The sequence below is a fragment of the Salmo salar genome, chromosome ssa22 (assembly GCF_905237065.1).
Source record: "Salmo salar chromosome ssa22, Ssal_v3.1, whole genome shotgun sequence".
Lineage (NCBI taxonomy): Eukaryota > Metazoa > Chordata > Actinopteri > Salmoniformes > Salmonidae > Salmo > Salmo salar.
Genome location: NC_059463.1, coordinates 5063444 through 5083199, shown reverse-complemented (window position 1 = coordinate 5083199; position 19756 = coordinate 5063444). Strand labels below are relative to the sequence as shown.

The following is a 19756-nucleotide window of genomic DNA, read 5'->3' as shown; positions in this document are numbered from 1 at the left end:
AGTGGCCAGTCAGAATAAGCAGAAGGTGTCATTTGCTGAGGCAGTGAAGAAAGTGGAGGAGGATGGGTCAAGTGTAAGGGATCCAGAGAGGATCCCAGAGATGTAGTAGATTTGTGCCAGCACAGAGGGATAGGGAAACGAGTGAGTTATGCTTCAGTAAGGTTGGCTTCTTTGCGTTCATAGCAATGGTTCTCAACTGTACCACAACAATGGAACGTAAATCACAGAGAATAGATATTGTGGTGGCAGCTGCAGAGAAGTATCTGGGTATTCGAGATTTGACTTCAGAAGAGTTACAGCGTGTGTTGAGGGATGATGTCCCGTCCTCTCAGGTCGTTGGCATGGTGCAGGAGCAGATGGGGTCAAAGTAGTCAAACGGGGTAATGGGTTTTTAATGAGTGTAGGTGGCAGCTGCAGAGGAGTACGAGATCTTACTGCAGAAGAGTTTATGGGGTGATGATAAAAAAAATGTGTATAGTGGTATATAGGTGTAGGGTTAGTTGGTGGTGCACATTTTTCCTTTTAGGAACAAGAATAATGAAGAGAATTTAATGTAGGTAGGCCGTGCCTGGCCTCACACTTTAGTACAGTAGGTGGCGTTGTATGCCCCTTTAAGATAGATGTGACTTCAACCCAATCCGAAAGAAGAACAGCCAGTGTGAAACCCCACAGAAGAAGAAGAATAGCCGGTGTGTGCGAGATGTTTGCGGGAGGGGACTATAAAGCTCAGTGGAGGGGACACAGGGCGCTAATAGTAGCTAGCTAATTATGGCTAATATATGTAGCTAGCTACCAGTAAGTGAGATCGCTAGCTGGCTATGAAAAAGGAACTACTGGCTAACGTTAGTTTGCTCGCCCACTGGCACTGGCTAGCATAGCTAGCTGGTTACCTTCACAACAAGACACCAGCGTGGAACACCTTTAGGTACGGTAAGTGGCTTGTAATTTCACATTTGTAAGGTGGATTGAAACAATTAGCTGGATAACTAGCTAGCATGGTTATTTTCTACCAGATAGCTAGCAACCTATGATGCACCAAAGTTACTCTACAGGGGATATATTGGTGTGTGGCTATTCAAAAACAAGGGAATTCTCTGAAAGCATGTCAGACTATATAGTGCAATATCACATGTACAATCTAACATTTTATTTAGTTTTAGTTTATTTTTTTGGCACAGGTCTCACACTGTGTGTTTGTGCTGTCTCGCTCTTTCGGTCGGTCTGTGTGTCCTGTTCACAGGCTCCTCAGTCATGGTTGCATTCGAGCCAACAACAGTGCTTGAGCACAAAGTTTTCATTGGGGGTTTTAAATGTCTGTACCATCTAACAAAGCAGGAATAGGCCAATCAAACCTCCCAGAACTGCTGGACCTTTCTGAATTAATGGGTTGTGACAATTTCACAAAACTCAAGGTGAATGGATTACAGGCAACATTCGCACTGAGCTAAAGGGTAGAGCTGCCGCTTCCAAGGTGCGGGACTAACCCGGAAGCTGACAAGAAATCCTGCTATGCCCTGCGACGAACCATCAAACAGGCAAAGCGTCAATACAGGGCTAAGATTGAATCATACTACACCGGCTCTGACGCTCATGTGGCAGGGCTTGCAAACTATTACAGACTACAAAAGGAAGCACAGCCGCGAGCTGCCCAGTGACACGAGCCTACCAGATGAGCTAAATCACTTTTATGCTCGCTTCGAGGCAAGCAACACTGAGGCATGCATGAGAGCATCAGCTGTTCTGGACGACTGTGTGATCACACTCTCCATAGCCGACGTGAGTAAGACCATTAAACAGGTCAACATACACAAGGCTGCGGGGCCAGACAGATTACCAGGACGTGTGCTCCGGGCATGTGCTGACCAACTGGCAGGTGTCTTCACTGACATTTTCAACATGTCCCTGATTGAGTCTATAATACCTACATGTTTCAAGCAGACCATCATAGTCCCTGTTGCCAAGAACACCAAGGTAACCTGCCTAAATGACTACCGACCCGTAGCACTCACGTCTGAAGCCATGAAGTGCTTTGAAAGGCTGGTCATGGCTCACATTAACCTGTTGGGGCTAGGGGGCAGTATTTGCACGGCTGGATAAAAAAACGTACCCGATTTAATCTGGTTATTACTCCTGCCCAGTAACTAGAATATGCATATAATTATTTGGCTTTGGATAGAAAACACCCTAAAGTTTCTAAAACTGTTTGAATGGTGTCTGTGAGTATAACAGAACTCATTTGGCAGGCCAAAACCTGAGAAGATTCCTTACAGGAAGTGGCCTGTCTGACCATTTCTTGCCCTCCTTGATCATCTCTAACAAATACAGGGGATCTCTGGCATGACGTGACACTTCCTACGGCTCCCATGGGCTCTCAGAAGGCGGGAAAAAGCTGAACGATGTAATTCCATCCCCAGGCTGAAACACATTAGCGCGTTTGGCAAGTGCTCTATCAGAGGGCCATTAGACTGAGGCTCGTGCATGAGGGGATAGCATGCTTTTACTTTCACTCTCTTTGTAATAAAAAACGATTTCCCGGTCGGAATATTATCGCTTTTTTACGAGAAAAATTGCATAAAAATTGATTTTAAACAGCGGTTGACATGCTTCGAAGTACGGTAATGGAATATTTTGAATTTTTTTGTCACGAAATGCGCCGTGCTCGTAACCCTTCTTTACCCTTTCGGATAGTGTCTTGAACGCACTAACAAAACGCCGCTATTTGGATATAACAATGGATTATTTGGGACCAAACCAACATTTGTTATTGAAGTAGAAGTCCTGGGAGTGCATTCTGACGAAGAACAGCAAAGGTAATAACATTTTTCTTATAGTAAATGTGACTTTGGTGAGTGCTAAACTTGCTGGGTGTCTAAATAGCTAGCCCTGTGATGCCGGGCTATCTACTTAGAATATTGCAAAATGTGCTTTCACCGAAAAGCCATTTTAAAATCGGACATATCGAGTGCATAGAGGAGTTCTGTATCTATAATTCTTAAAATAATTGTTATGTTTTTTGTGAACGTTTATCGTGAGTAATTTAGTAAATTCACCGGCAGTGTTCGGTCGGAATGCTAGTCACATGCTAATGTAAAAAGCTGGTTTTTGATATAAATATGAACTTGATTGAACAAAACATGCATGTATTGTATAACATAATGTCCTAGGGTTGTCATCTGATGAAGATCATCAAAGGTTAGTGCTGCATTTAGCTGTGGTTTGGGTTTATGTGACATTATATGCTAGCTTGAAAAATGGGTGTCTGATTATTTCTGGCTGGGTACTCTGCTGACATAATCTAATGTTTTGCTTTCGTTGTAAAGCCTTTTTGAAATCGGACAGTGTGGTTAGATTAACGAGAGTCTTGTCTTTAAAAAGGTGCAAATAGTCATATGTTTGAAAAATTGAAGTTTTTGCATTTTTGAGGTATTTGAATATCGCGCCACGGGATTACACTGGCTGTTGAGTAGGTGGGACGCAAGCATCCCACCTAGCCCATAGAGGTTAACACCATCATCCCAGAAAATCTAGACCCACTCCAATTTGCATACCGCCCCAACAGATCCCCAGATGACGCAATCTCTATTGCACTCCACACTGCCCTTTCCCACCAGGACAAAAGGAACACCTATGTGAGAATGCTGTTTATTGACTACAGCTCAGCATTCAACACCATAGTGCCCTCAAAGCTCATCAACTTGGGACTAAACACTCACTGCAACTGGATCCTGGACTTCCTGATAGGCCACCCCCAGGTGGTAAGGTTAGGCAACAACATCTGCCACACTGATCCTCAACACGGGTGCCCCTCAGGGGTGCGTGCTTAGTCTCCTCCTGTACTCCCTGTTCACCCATGACTGCGTGGCCAAGCACGACTCCAACACCATCATTAACCTGTTATGGCTAGGGGGCAGTATTTTCACGGCTGGATAAAAAACGTACCCGATTTAATCTGGTTACCACTCCTACCCAGTAACTAGAATATGCATATACTTATTACATATGGATAGAAAACACCCTAAAGTTTCTAAAACTGTTTGAATGGTGTCTGTGAGTATAACAGAACTCATTTGGCAGGCAAAAACCTGACAAGGTTTCATGCAGGAAGTGGCCTGTCTGACAAGGTGTCGTTCTTCTTGTCTCTGTTTATTGAAGAGTGAGGATCTTAGCTGTCCCGTGACACTTCCTACGGCTGCCATAGGGTCTCAGAAGGCGGTAAAAAGCTGAATCGTGGCTTTGCAGGCTCTGGCTGAAAAAAAGTAGCGCGTTTGGGTAGTGGCTGGTTACAGTACTGTGAGACTCAGACTCGTGCCCGCGTCGACCGAAAGCTTTGTTTACTTTCCTCTGTTTAGCTAAAAGGAGATTCCCGATCGGAATATTATCGCTTTTTTACGAGAAAAATTGCATAAAAATGGATTTTAAACAGCGGTTGACATGCTTCGAAGTACGGTAATGGAATATTTAGATTTTTTGTGTCACGAATTACGCCATGCGCTCGACCGTGATTTACCATTTCAGATAGTGTCTGGGACGCACGAACAAAACGCCGCTATTCGGATATAACGATGGATTATTTTGGACCAAACCAACATTTGTTATTGAAGTAGGAGTCCTGGGAGTGCATTCTGACGAAGACAACAAAAGGTAATCAATCTTTTATAATAGTAAATCTGAGTGCTAAACTTGCCGGGTGTCTAAATAGCTAGCCCGTGATGCCTGGGCTATGTACTTAGAATATTGCAAAATGTGCTTTCACCAAAAAGCTATTTTAAAATCGGACATATCGAGTGCATAGAGGAGTTCTGTATCTATAATTCTTAAAATAATTGTTATGCTTTTTGTGAACGTTTATCGTGAGTAATTTAGTAAATTCACCGGCAGTGTTCGGTGGGAATGCTAGTCACATGCTAGTCACATGCTAATGTAAAAAGCTGGTTTTTGATATAAATATGAACTTGATTGAACAAAACATGCATGTATTGTATAACATAATGTCCTAGGGTTGTCATCTGATGAAGATCATCAAATGTTAGTGCTGCATTTAGCTGTCTTCTGGGTTTTTGTGACATTATATGCTAGCTTGAAAAATGGGTGTCTGATTATTTCTGGCTTGGTACTCTGCTGACATAATCTAATGTTTTGCTTTCGTTGTAAAGCCTTTTTGAAATCGGACAGTGTGGTTAGATAAAGGAGAGTCTTATCTTTAAAATGCTGTGAAATAGTCATATGTTTGAAAAATTGAAGTTTTTGTATTTTTGAGGAATTTGTAATTCGCGCCACGCCTATCATTGGATATTGGAGCAGGTGTTCCGCTAGCGGAACGTCTAGATGTAAGAGGTTAAGTTTGCCAACGACACAACGATGGTAGGCCTGATCACCGACAAGACAGCCTATAGGGAGTAGGTCAGAGACCTGGAAGTGTGGTGCCAGGACAACAACCTCTCCCTCAACGTAATCAAGACAAAAAGAGATGATTGTGGACTACAGGAAAAGGAGGACCAAGCACGCCCACATTCTCATCAACGGGGCTGCAGTGGAGCAGGTTGAGAGCTTTAAGTTCCTTGGTGTCCACATCACCACGAAACTATCATGGTCCAAACACACCAAGACAGTCGTGAAGAGGGCACAACAAAATCTATTCTCCCTCAGGAGATTGAAAAGATTTGTCAGGGGTCCTCAGATTCTCAAAAAGCTCTACAGCTGCACAATCGAGAGCACCCTGACTGGTTGTATCACCGTCTAGTATGGCAACTGCTGGGCCTCTGACCACAAGGCACTACAGAGGGTAGTGTGTACAGCCCAGTACACTGGTGCCAAGCTTCCTGACATCTTTTTTTACGCTGCTGCATAAATATCTATGCATAGACACTTTACCCCTACCTACATGTACATATTACTTTGACAAACCTGTACCCTTTTTTTTAACTTTATTTACTAAATCATTTTTCTTAAAACTGCATTGTTGGTAAAGGGCTTGCAAGTAAGCATTTCATAGTAAGGTCTACACCGGTTGTATTCGGCACGTGACAAATAAAATTTGATAACCTGGGTTTTAGGTTTCCATCCATGCTAACCTTTTTGCATAATTTGTGCTCCTTTTTCACAGGCGGTTCTGGCTGGTGACCTCTCTCCATAGCTGATAGAAACCCAGAAGGAATATCATCCCCAATGACTAATATTTCTAACTGTACTGATGAGGAAGAAGAGGGCAGATTTATCCATTGTTGCTGAACTGCTTTAAGTCAAAATGACAATGCCACTGTTACCACAAGTCACGTTCAATTAGATGTTCTGCAAAAACAACAATACAGAAGTGTTCTTGCTCTATAATGAGGTTCTACCAATCATATGTTAGTAACCATTATCAAGGAAACCTACAGTATTTGAACACTGTAGACAGCAGGGGTTGGAACTGAAAGCTAAACAAGCTTGTGTGTTCAGAGCAGCACAAATTAAAAACACATCTTAACTTTTTGTAGTTAATAAATCAACATGAAATGTGATAACTATAGTATACTTTACTGGCATAGTATCCTTTACTAGCTTTACTAGCAAAAAGTCAATCCATTCTCTAATTCAGCTCTCCCTAATTTATGAATTATGCTTTTAATGTTGTCAGTAGGCTACGGTAACCTATGCTTCAGAGGGGAGGGGCAGGTAGCCTACATACACACGATTTCCAGCTGGCAGGCAGATGCAGGAATAAGTTTGAGTCAGAGCAAGGGCTTTGCATAGACACTTTGTTGTGTTTTTTTGTGGGACTGGACAAAAATGCCCGGAATGTAAAAGAACATTATTAACCAGTTTCCATGCTTTTAATATAACAGTTATGTTCCGGAAAAGTATAGATCACTTTCGTTTTCTGTTCAGGTTCTGTCTGTTCCTCAAATAAATGTCCTTATTTTCCGGGTTTTTGGTTCTGTTCCCTGAACTGGTCCACAACCCTTGGTAGATAGTACCCGGTTTGCTGAAAACTAGAGATCCTAAGAACAAGAATAACTTGGCCACCATGGGTAGAGTAAGGTATATTCAAGTTTGTTTTAGCGCGATATGGAAAATGCCTGTATCGCAAGAATCGAGGTTCTGTTATGCTGCTGTATTTGTAAAACGTTACATCTCGCTGTCTCTTCTCTGTCAGCCCTATGTCGAATCATGTCCCAATTGTGTGACAACACGTGCACAGAGGTTATCCACCAATCACAACCCTAGACAGCCTTTCACAAATTGTAACCACACCGGAGAAGTGTAGCCGCGGTAAGAGTACCACCTAAAAGGTAAGTGAGGAAGCCAGCTCAGCCTCTCGTGAGGATGAAATCATCCCCAAAAAGGTCAGCAATGTTTTTTCATTAATATGGAAGTGGTTCAGGTTTAAGAGGTCTGATGTTCAGCAAACGAATGTCCTGTGCAAAATGTGTCAAAAGACCATTGCTACGAAAAGTAGCAGCACAACCAACCTCTTCCATCACCTGCAACTGAAACACGCAGTGGAATGGGAGGCATGTGTGAGACTACGCAATGCCGATTCCAGTCGCCCGATTTCCAAAACATCTGCTAAAAGACAAACTACCATAGCAGCATCCCTTCCAAACGTAATCCCTTATGACAAGAACAGTTTGAGGTGGAAGGAGATAACGGATGCAGTGACCTATTACATAGCGAAAGATATGGTCCCAATCTTTACAGTAGAAAAGCCAGGCTTTAAAAAGCTGCTAGGTACAGTTGACCACAAATATCAGCTACCAAGCTGCAAGTATTTCACGGAAGAAGCCCTGCCGCGATTATACACAGGTACCCGCAAAAGAGCCGCAGAGAAGCTGGCTAGTGGTTCTTATTTCACCACCACAGCCGATCTATGGTCGAGCAGAACGTCAGAGCCATACCTAAGTTTGACAGTCCACAACATAAATGAAGACTGGAAATGGCAAAATGTCTGAATCCAGACGTCTTACTTCCCCAATGATCATACAAAGACCGACAGGTGTGCATGACAACTGACAGAGGGAGCAACATGATAAAAGCATTGCGCTTCAACTGGACCCACCTGCAGTGCTTGGGCACAGGCTTCACCTCGCCATCGGTAAGTGTGACATTGGATAATTAACCTGTTAGGGCTAGGGGGCAGTATTGACACAGCCGGATAAAAAATGTACCCGATTTAATCTGGTTACTACTCCTGCCCAGTAACTAGAATATGCATATAATTATTGGCTTTGGATAGAAAACACCCTAAAGTTTCTAAAACTGTTTGAATGGTGTCTGTGAGTATAACAGAACTCATATGGCAGGCCAAAACCTGAGAAGATTCCATGCAGGAAGTGGCCTGTCTGACAAATTGTGTTTCATCTTGGCTCTTTTTATTGAAGACTGAGGATCTTTGCAATAACGTGACACTTCCTACGGCTCCCATAGGCTCTCAGAGCCCTGGAAAAAGCTGAACGATATCGAGGCAGCCTCTGGCTGAAACACATTATCGCTTTTGGCAAGTGGCCGATCAGAGTAGTATGGGCTTAGGCGCGTGCCCGAGTCGACCGAATGCTTTATTTTCTTTCGTCTGTTTACCTAAACGCAGATTCCCGGTCGGAATATTATCTATTTTTTATGAGAAAAATGGCATAAAAATTGATTTTAAACAGCGGTTGACATGCTTCGAAGTACGGTAATGGAATATTTAGAATTTTTTTGTCACGAATTGCGCCATGCTCGTCACCCTTATTTACCCTTTCGGATAGTGTCTTGAACGCACGAACAAAACGCAGCTGTTTGGATATAACTATGGATTATTTTGAACCAAACCAACATTTGTTATTGAAGTAGAAGTCCTGGGAGTGCATTCTGACGAAGACAGCAAAGGTAGTAACATTTTTCTTATAGTAAAGCTGACTTTGGTGAGTGCTAAACTTGCTGGGTGTCTAAATAGCTAGCCCTGTGATGCCGGGCTATCTACTGATAATATTGCAAAATGTGCTTTCACCGAAAAGCTATTTTAAAATCGGACATATCGAGTGCATAGAGGAGTTCTGTATCTATAATTCTTAAAATAATTGTTATGCTTTTTGTGAACGTTTATCGTGAGTAATTTAGTAAATTCACCGGCAGTGTTCGGTGGGAATGCTAGTCACATGCTAATGTAAAAAGCTGGTTTTTGATATAAATATGAACTTGATTGAACAAAACATGCATGTATTGTATAACATAATGTCCTAGGGTTGTCATCTGATGAAGATCATCAAAGGTTAGTGCTGCATTTAGCTGTGGTTTGGGTTTATGTGACATTATATGCTAGCTTGAAAAATGGGTGTCTGATTATTTCTGGCTGGGTACTCTGCTGACATAATCTAATGTTTTGCTTTCGTTGTAAAGCCTTTTTGAAATCGGACAGTGTGGTTAGATTAACGAGAGTCTTGTCTTTAAAATGGTGTAAAATAGTCATATGTTTGAAAAATTGAAGTATTAGCATTTTTGAGGAATTTGAATAACGCGCCACGGGATTACACTGGCTGTTGAGTAGGTGGGACGCAAGCGTCCCACCTAGCCCATAGAGGTTAAAGTGCATTCAAAAAAAGTTATGTTCAGGCCAGCTGTAGGCTAATGTGTTAGTAGTTGTCATTCTGCCAATCCAATAGCAAATAACCACAGGCTGTTTTAATTATAACTAAATTAATACATTTTCAATCAAAATGATTATATAAATTACATATTCAAACAGCTAGTGGTCAAACATTCCTAAACAATAGAATAGACGTGTGGGTGGGTGGTGTTGGTTTGACAGGTCAACTGAATGCTGTACTTGTCACATTATTGAAAAATACCGCCATTAATAGAATCCTTTCTTCATTACTTGCAGAGAATGGTGTGAAAGACCCACGAGTTGACCGTGCCATTGGGTTGTGCAAGAAGGTGGTCAGCACCTTTTCCTTCAGCTGGAAGAAGAGGAGAGACTTGTCTGTAGCACAGGCTGAACTCAGTCAATCCACTCACCAGCTCATCAGAGTCCCCAACCAGGTGGGGGTCAAGACAAAAGATGATAGAACGAATCCTGGAACAAGAAAAGGCCATAGCCCGAGTCCTGGGCTCAGAGAATAAAAGCAGGCAACTGTTGCCCAACTATCAAGATATTGACGTGTTGGAGTCCGTGAACAAAGTCATAGGCCCATTACAGGAATTTACGGACGCGCTGTCTGGGGAGAACTACGTTAGCGTCTCCTACCTCAAGCCTGTGCTAAACCTGTTCAACAGTTGCCTCCTGCAGCCAGAGGAAGGTGAGGGCACGCTCACAAGGAAAATCAAGAGTTCCACACTACAGTATCGCAACGACAAGTACGAAGATTTGCCATAGTTGAACTCCCTGATATGGCCTCACTGGTCGATCCCCGGGTTCAGGACAACATATATTGCAGATTGAGATTGAGAGCATCAAACAAAGAGCTGTTTTGGAGCTGAAGTCTCTGCTAGCTGAGGAAAGCACACGTCCACCTGGCACAACTGTGTGCCAAGAAGAAGAAAGTGAAGCTGTGTCTAAAAAGGGCAAGAAAACACTTGCAAGCTTCTTCAAGAAGACAGCTCTGTCTGGCCCACAGTCAGAGGACAACATCACAACTGAGCTGTCAAGATAGATGATGTCCCCTGACACAGACCCAGACCCACTCCATGAGGCCAACTTCCCAAGACGGAGTAAGCTTGCTAAAAAAGTACCTGTGTCAGGGATTCCTAGGAGTGGTGGTTGGAGTCAGGCGCAGAGAGCAAGAGGGTAAGTATAATGTCTTTATTTCTCCAGCACAAAACGGTCACGCCAAAAACAGAGGGCGCGTCACAAAGTAGACCAGCCCAAAAACACAGGGCAAAACAGTCCGGAGAGAAATAAGGCGCCAGCCAGCACATCCAACAACAAACAGAGAAATAATCCCGCACAAACCTGGGCAGGCCTAACAGGCTTAAATAAACACAAATCAAGAAACAAAACAAGGAACAGGTGCAACCAATAAGACCGAACAAACAGAAAAGGAAAAAGGGATCAGCGGCGGCTAGTAGACCGGCGACGACGACCGCCGAGCGCCGCCCGAACAGGCAGGGGAGCCACCTTCGATGGGATTCGTGACAACCTGTGCATTCCTGCTACAAGTGCCCCTTCGGTGTTCGTTTCCAGAAACTTGTGAACAAAGTAAAGGAAGATATTTTGTTTGACAGAATTTTACACTTTGATTTATTATTGTGCAAATTCTTCTTAGGGATACATTTTTTTATTTTTTTTTATTTGATTTGCATACAATGATGACAGCCTGGCAAGCAGTGTTGTTTTTTTGTCTTGCACAAATGGGCCTTGAGGCCTTGTATATTTTTTTATTTTAATAAAGAAAATTCAATTAAGTATTATGTCTTGGCCTTTAATTTCTTTGGAAAAAAAACAAGAAAAAGCGAGATATTGTGAATCGTCCAAACCCTTTTTATATATTTTACTTTTACGTCATATCGCCCAGCCCTAATTGTGCATGGTGACATGACAACAAGCAGTTTTTGTAAATGCTGTCCCATTAAGGACTAACTCAAAGACTAATGGCCGAAGGGGTCCTTCTCCCTCACACACAGTCAGTGTTAATAATAAATAGAAATACACACATACCAAAAATATAAAAACGCAACATGCAACAATTTTAAAGACCTAATCGAGTTACAGTTTATATAAGGAAATCTGTCAATTGAAATAAAATCATTAAGCCCCAATCTATGGATTTCACGTGACTGGGCAGGGGCGAGGCCCTGCCAATCAGAATGACAAAAAGGGCTTTATTACAGACACACACTCCTCAGTTTCATCAGCTGTCCGGGTGACTGGTCTAAGATGATCCCGCAGGTAAAGAAGCCAGATGTGGAGGTCCTCAGCTGGCGTGGTTACATGTGGTCTGCGGTTGAGGCCGGTTGGACGTTGGAGACAGTTTATAGTAGAGAAATCAACATTTAAATCTCTGGCAACTCCTCTGGTGGACATTCCTGCAGTCAGCATGCCAATTGCACGCTCCCTCAAAACTTGAGACATCCGTGGCATTGTGTTGTGTAACAAAACTGCACATTTTAGAGTGGCCTTTTACTGTCCCCAGAACAATGTGCACCTGTGTAATGATCATGATGTTTAATCAACTTCTTGATATGCCACACCTGTCAGGTGGATGGATTATCTTGGCAAAGGAGAAATGCTCACTAGCTTTTTGTGCGTATGGAACATCTCTGGGATCTTTTATTTCAACTCATGAAATATGGGACCAACACTTTACATGGTGCATTTTATATTTTTGTTATATTTTGGTCCCATGTTTCATGAGCTGAAATAAATGATCCCAGAGATGTTCCATATGCAAAAGCTAATTTCTCTCAAATGTTGTGCACAAATATGTTTACATACCTGTTAGTGAGCATTTTTTCTGCAGTTGTCACACAATGCCACAGAGGACTCAAGTTGAGGCAGTGTAATTGAATGTTAACCTCTATGGGCTAGGTGGGACGCTTGCGTCCCACCTACTCAACAGCCAGTGTAATCCCGTGGCGCGATATTCAAATACCACAAAAATGCAAAAACTTAAATTTTTCAAACATATGACTATTTTACACCATTTTAAAGACAAGACTCTCGTTAATCTAACCACACTGTCCGATTTCAAAAAGGCTTTACAACGAAAGCAAAACATTTGATTATGTCAGCAGAGTACCCAGCCAGAAATAATCAGACACCCATTTTTCAAGCTAGCATATAATGTCACATAAACCCAAACCACAGCTAAATGCAGCACTAACCTTTGATGATCTTCATCAGATGACAACCCTAGGACATTATGTTATACAATACATGCATGTTTTGTTCAATCAAGTTCATATTTACATCAAAAAACAGCTTTTTACATTAGCATGTGACTAGCATTCCGACCGAACACTGCCGGTGAATTTACTAAATTACTCACGATAAACGTTCACAAAAAACATAACAATTATTTTAAGAATTATAGATACAGAACTCCTCTATGCACTCGATATGTCCGATTTTAAAATGGCTTTTCGGTGAAAGCACATTTTGCAATATTCTAAGTAGCTAGCCCAGCATCACAGGGCTAGCTATTTAGACACCCAGCAAGTTTAGCACTAACCAAAGTCAGATTTACTATAAGAAAAATGTTATTACCTTTGCTGTTCTTCATCAGAATGCACTTCCAGGGCTTCTACTTCAATAACAAATGTTGGTTTGGTTCCAAATAATCCATTGTTATATCCAAATAGCGGCGTTTTGTTCGTGCGTTCAAGACACTATCCAAAAGGGTAAAGAAGTGTTACGAGCACAGCGCATTTCGCAACAAAAAAATTCTAAATATTCCATTACCGTACAATATTCCATTACCAAATCAATTTTTATGCAATTTTTCTCGTAAAAAAGCGATAATATTCCGACCGGGAAATCGTTTTTTATTACAAAGAGAGTGAAAGTAAAAGCATGCTATCCCCTCATGCACGAGCCTCAGTCTAATGGCCCTCTGATAGAGCACTTGCCAAACGCGCTAATGTGTTTCAGCCTGGGGATGGAATTACATCGTTCAGCTTTTTCCCGCCTTCTGAGAGCCCATGGGAGCCGTAGGAAGTGTCACGTCATGCCAGAGATCCCCTGTATTTGTTAGAGATGATCAAGGAGGGCAAGAAATGGTCAGACAGGCCACTTCCTGTAAGGAATCTTCTCAGGTTTTGGCCTGCCAAATGAGTTCTGTTATACTCACAGACACCATTCAAACAGTTTTAGAAACTTTAGGGTGTTTTCTATCCAAAGCCAATAATTATATGCATATTCTAGTTACTGGGCAGGAGTAGTAACCAGATTAAATCGGGTACGTTTTTTATCCGGCCGTGCAAATACTGCCCCCTAGCTCCAACAGGTTAATTTCTCTACCATAAGCCGCTCTCCAAAATGTAGAGAATTTGCCAGTATGTACTACAGGTCGACCGAATATGATTTTTCAACGCCGATACCAATACCGATTATTGGAGGGCCGAAAAAGCCGGGAACCGATTAATCGGCCGATTTTGTAAATGTATTTATTTGTAATAATGACAATTACAACAATACTGAATGAACACTTTTAGTTTAACTTAATATAATACATCAATAAAATCAATTTAGCCTCAAATAAATAATCAAACATGTTTAATTTGGTTTAAATAATGCAAAAACAAAGTGTTGAAGAAAGTAAAAATGCAATATGTGCCATGTAAAAAAGCTAACGTTTAAGTTCCTTGCTCAGAACATGAGAACATATGAAAGCTGGTGGTTCCAGCTACCCTCGAAGCATCGTTACCCATCGCTCCACAAAAGCCGCGGCCCTTGCAGAGCGAGTGACGTCACCGATTGAAACACTATTGGCGCGCATGCCGCTAACTAGCTCGGGAGTTAAAAGGCTTGAAGTCATAAACAGCTCAATGCTTGAAGCACAGCGAAGAGCTGCTGGCAAAGGCACCAAAGTGCTGTTTGAATGAATGCTTATGAGCCTGCTGCTGCCTACCACCGCTCAGTCAGACTGCTCGATCAAATATCAAATCATCTACTTAATTACAACATAATAACACACAGAAATACGAGCCTTAGGTCATTAATATGGTCAAATCCGGAAACTATCATTTCGAAAAAAAAACGTTTATTCTTTCAGTGAAATACAGAACCGTTCCGTATTTTATCTAACGGGTGGCACCCATAAGTCTAAATATTCCTGTTACATTGCATTGCAAAGTGTTGAGGAAAGTAAAAATGCAAAACATTTTATGACATCATTTCAATGTTATGTCATAATTACGTAAGATTCTGGCAAATTAGTTCGCAACGAGCCAGGCGGCTCAAACTGTTGCATATACCCTGACTCTGCGTGCAATGAACGCAAGAGAAGTGACACAATTTCCCCAGTTTAATATTGCCTGCTAACCTGGATTTCTTTTAACTAGATATGCAGGTTTAATAAAATATACTTCTGTGTATTGATTTTAAGAAAGGCATTGATGTCTATGGTTAGGTACATTCGTGCAACGATTGTGATTTTTTTGCAAATGCGCTTTTGTTAAATCATCCCCCGTTTGGCGAAGTTGGCTGTTTTTGTTAGGAACAAATAGTCTTCACACAGTTCGCAACGAGCCAGGCGGTCCAAACTGCTGCATATACCCTGACTCTGTTGCACAGAACGCAAGAGAAGTGACACAATTTCCCTAGTTTAAAGAAATTCATGTTAGCAGGCAATATTAACTAAATATGCAGGTTTAAAAATATATACTTGTGTATTGATTTTAAGAAAGGCATTGATGTTTATGGTTAGGTACACATTGGTGCAACAACAGTGCTTTTTTCGCAAATGCGCTTGTTAAATCACCCGTTTGGCGAAGTAGGCTGTGATTCAATGATAAATTAACAGGCACCGCATCGATTATATGCAACGCAGGACAAGCTAGATAAACTAGTAATATCATCAACCATGTGTAGTTTACAGTTTTGTAAAGAGGAATGGTCCAAAATTCCTCCTGACCGTTGTGCAGGTCTGATCCACAACTACAGAAAATGTTTGGTTGAGGTTATTGCTGCCAAAGGAGGGTAAACCAGTTCACACTTTTTCCACCATACACTGTGAATGTTTACACGGTGTGTTCAATAAAGACATAGAAATGCATAATTGTTTGTGTTATTAGATGAAGATCAGATCAAATTTTATGCCCAATTTATGCAGAAATCCAGGTAATTCCAAAGGGTTCACATACTTTTTCTTGCAACTGTAGCCCAAAGATATTGCTTTTGTTTTGTTGAACTTGACATACTATAACAGGGGGATTATTAAATGTTTTACTCAGTGAACGTTATTTTTGCATATGTATCCTTGTGCACTTGATCGATGTCTACTATAGTGGTCATTATAATAGAGAAAAAAATGTAATGCCTGTTTGTTTCATTCTATTTCTACTTTAAGATGGATTTTTCCCCCCCAAGTGCAATATTTAGATGTGTGTGTGTGTGTGTGTCACAAGCATCTTATTATAAAGGCTATCAACGCCTACTGCAATATTAATTTATTGTTAGGATCACATTAACCACTTTATTTTACACACAGAGACTGATAATGTAGATCATATTATTTGTGGTATAATTAGTACACAGTTAAAAACTGCATTTCAAGAAGGGATCCAGCCTAAGTAACTAGAATTTTGTATTTCTTTTTTATCCACCTAGCAGGGCCCAAAAAGGTGCCTCCCTGTGGATAATGGTCAACTGCAACAGAGGATAAGGCAGGACAAACTTGCATTAGCGTACTGGGCAAGGTTGAAAGGGGGTTCAGAAGGATACGGCAACTGGGGAATGTTGGGAGCAAGTAGTTGGTAAGCAGAGGACATACAGGTGGACAATCGGGCAGAAGGTGGTAGAATATGGACTCGGGGAAGAGAGAGAGATAGGGCCAGCAATTGCATTGGGGAACGTTCCTCCATGGCAGTTTCCTAAACCAAGTGTAGATGTGGACATGATTGAGGGCAGGAGAGAATGGGATGAGACGGTGTGTGGAGATATATAGATAAAAATCGGTTTTATTTGTTTTTAAGGACATACACAGATGGTTCAAAAGATCCAGTCAGTGGAAGGTTGGGGACAAGGGTGTATATACCAGATTTCAATGTTAGAGTAGCGGTTAACTGATTGTGTGTCAGTGGTATTCATGAGCTCATCGGACTCTGGGGAAGGAGAATATAAAATCCTCTAGTATCCCTTTAAACCACTCAGTATGGAAAATTATTGTAACTTGCCATTTTCTTTTTGTTACAATTCATGCTGTCACAAGGAAACGAAATGGCAAACATGAGAAATGATGTCATTTCAGCATTTACATTTAGTTTTTAAATGTGTCAGTGTTGTACTGGTTAGTACCATGGCATGGAAATGAAATAAACACACTTTTGCTATTTATTTTTCAAATTGGTAGGCATTATGCATACTCTATCATGAAAATGATAATTCAATATCTTTTTTGTATTTCAATTTGAATTGTCACAACAACAACAAAAAATCAATTTTGGAAAAGCCATTACAAACATGATATTGATTTATAGTTTGTTCATTTGCATTTCCAATTCAGTTTCGGCAGCTAAATGCCTAACGTTTGTAGCACCCAAAGTGGAGGAGGGTTGAATGCTCTGGACTTTAAAACCTCTAATATAATATTTAAGATTAAACGGATACAAAACTATTTAAAAAATAAGGATTGCATTTGGAATATGAAATGCAATCCTTGCATTTGGAACCTCATGTACAAACACATTTTTTCCCCTCATAGGTATACAATCTGGAATAATAAAGACATAAAATACAAAAACAAGTCTTTGTTTTTCCAGAACTGGTTTGACAACATTATTTGGGTTAAACAATTATTGAATAATGACGGACAACTATATGATTATCCAGAATTTATTAGAACACACAATGTTACATTCACTCCTGAGGAGTATCACATTGTTGTTAGAGCCGTCCCTAAAGGTGCTATTCTTCTTTTAGGAGAATATAACAATACTCCAAGTGCAACTATTGAGGATTTTGTAGCCTCAATACAATTAGAAGGAATTGACATTTTAAACTATAAATGTAATAACATGTATACAAGGAAACTATGTCAATATGTTACTATTCCCTCTGCTAAAATGTACTGGAATGCAGCCCTAGGACAAGTGAAATGGAAGAAAGTTTCATTGTTATCTGGTAAATATTGTATATCTAATAAAGGTGAAAGAAGTATCATACAAACTCATTCATAGAATCTACCCTGTAAAGACCTTTATTATACAGATTTAAAATAGCTATTGATAACAAATGTGTATTTTGTGATTGTGACCCAGAGACTCTTGACCATTTATTTTGGAACTGTTGTTATGTCAGAAGATTTTGGTGTGAGTTAGAGGATTTTATTTTAAAACGAAACAAATATTAATGTTCATTTGAAAGACTCTGATATTATGTTTTATTTTGATCCAAATTATATGGACCCTGATTTAACTTTCATTGTTCATTTGTTTATCTTTCATGGAAGATTCTTTGTCCATAAAATGAAGTGGGCAGAGAACAAACCCCTCTTCACATTATTTAAGATTTATTTTTGAAATGATCAGTAAATGTAAAAACAAAAAAAGCAATACGCACCTCAAAAATATTTAACAAATTGAAAATTAATCTTGATATGTAATACTGTTAGGTTTATGTACTCTGTAAATTTCAGTTTTTTTGTAATTGTTGTGTTAATAAAATAAAAAATAAAAAATGCCTAACGTTACATAGCTCAGGTTATGTAGGCCTACTTCTGTCAAGTCACTATTGTAAATATCAGGAATAAAAAGAGAAGTGCAAAATTAGCTCCCTGTATTGACTGTAGTCATCAGTTTTACAGCGTGAACCACAATGACTGGAACCACCAAAAGCAAATTTCGCTAACTAGCTACTAGAGCTGGTTAGCAAGCTAGCTTTGGCTGGCCAACATTCAAACACACAACTGGATTAGCTAGCTGCTGCATGTTTTGCTAGCCTAACTGATAGCTAGTTAGCCGTCCAAAGACTACGTTTAGAAATGTGATGACTTGTAAGACGTCTGTTATTTAACGGTCAATTTCAATGCATATAAGAAGTTAACCAGGGGTCTGACACTGACTAGCTACCGTTAGCTTAGGTCACTAGCTAGTACGCTAAAGTTATCATATCAGGCTTTCTTCTTCTTCTTTTTTATCATATCAGGCTAATATGTGGCAAACCAATGCTTGCTAGCAAACGTTTGGATAACTCGTTAGATAGTTAACTAGCTGCCGGGACTCTGGTTTTGATTAGAGCTTAGCTAGTAATTTACTAGCATCCATCAAACATCTTATAAACACTTGTGCTTAACTACTAACAACGCGACAATGTGAATAGCAAGCAAGCTAACAAGCCACTTACAATTCCAGGCAAGTTGGCGTATTTGGGATCAGCCATTTTTGAGGATGCAATGACGAGGCCGGTGGTGGATGAGTAGACAAGATCGAAAAAATCTGCCAACGGTCTTTGAAATAGACCGTGTGGAACGGGTATTACTCCGTTATATAGCTATCACCAACTGAATACACAAGCAGCAAACGAATCTTCGTCTATGGTATTATGGTGGTCCACAAACATACGTTAGAGGTGGATGCCGCCACCTACTGTACGGGTTAAGTATCCCTCTCATTTTCGAACGTTGCTATGGGCACATACAAACAACGGAAGTAAGGGATTCTACTTCCTCTGTACTTTTTTATTTGTATTTATTTCGCCTTTATTTAACCAGGTAGGCCAGTTGAGAACAAGTTATCATTTACAACTGCGACCTGACTAAGATAAAGCAAAGCAGTGCGACAAAAAACAACAACACAGAGATACACATGGGATAAACAAAAGTGCAGTCAATAACAATAGAAAAAAATCTATATACAGTGTGTGCAAATGGAGTAAGGAGGTAAGGCAATAAATAGGCCATAGTAGCGAAGTAATTACAATTTAGCAAATTAGCACTGGAGTGATAGATGTGCAGATGATGATGTGCAAGTAGAAATACTGGTGTGCAAAAGAGCAAAAAAAGTGTAACGACCCTGGGTTTATAAGCGCAGAAATCAACTCTGCCGCTTGAGCATGGTTTTGCGGCACAGTCGATAGTGCGCCGGACTTCGGGCTTGAAGGTCGGGGGTTCGAAACTTGCTCCCTGCTGTTTCATTACATTGG

The 19756-nt window shown here is 40.7% G+C and overlaps 1 protein-coding gene across 2 annotated transcripts in view; it reads right to left on the bottom strand.

Moving 5' to 3' along the window:
- Nucleotides 1-19242, bottom strand: part of LOC106582665 (dynactin subunit 2) — a 38956-nt gene extending 19714 nt beyond the window's left edge. For both annotated transcript variants that reach the window (XM_014165940.2, XM_014165941.2), the window contains exon 1: nt 18959-19242. In XM_014165940.2, the coding sequence (XP_014021415.1) occupies nt 18959-18994 (36 nt within the window). In that variant the 5' untranslated portion in view covers nt 18995-19242. The remainder of the gene's footprint in view (nt 1-18958) is intronic.
- Between the last annotated feature and the right edge of the window lie 514 nt (nt 19243-19756).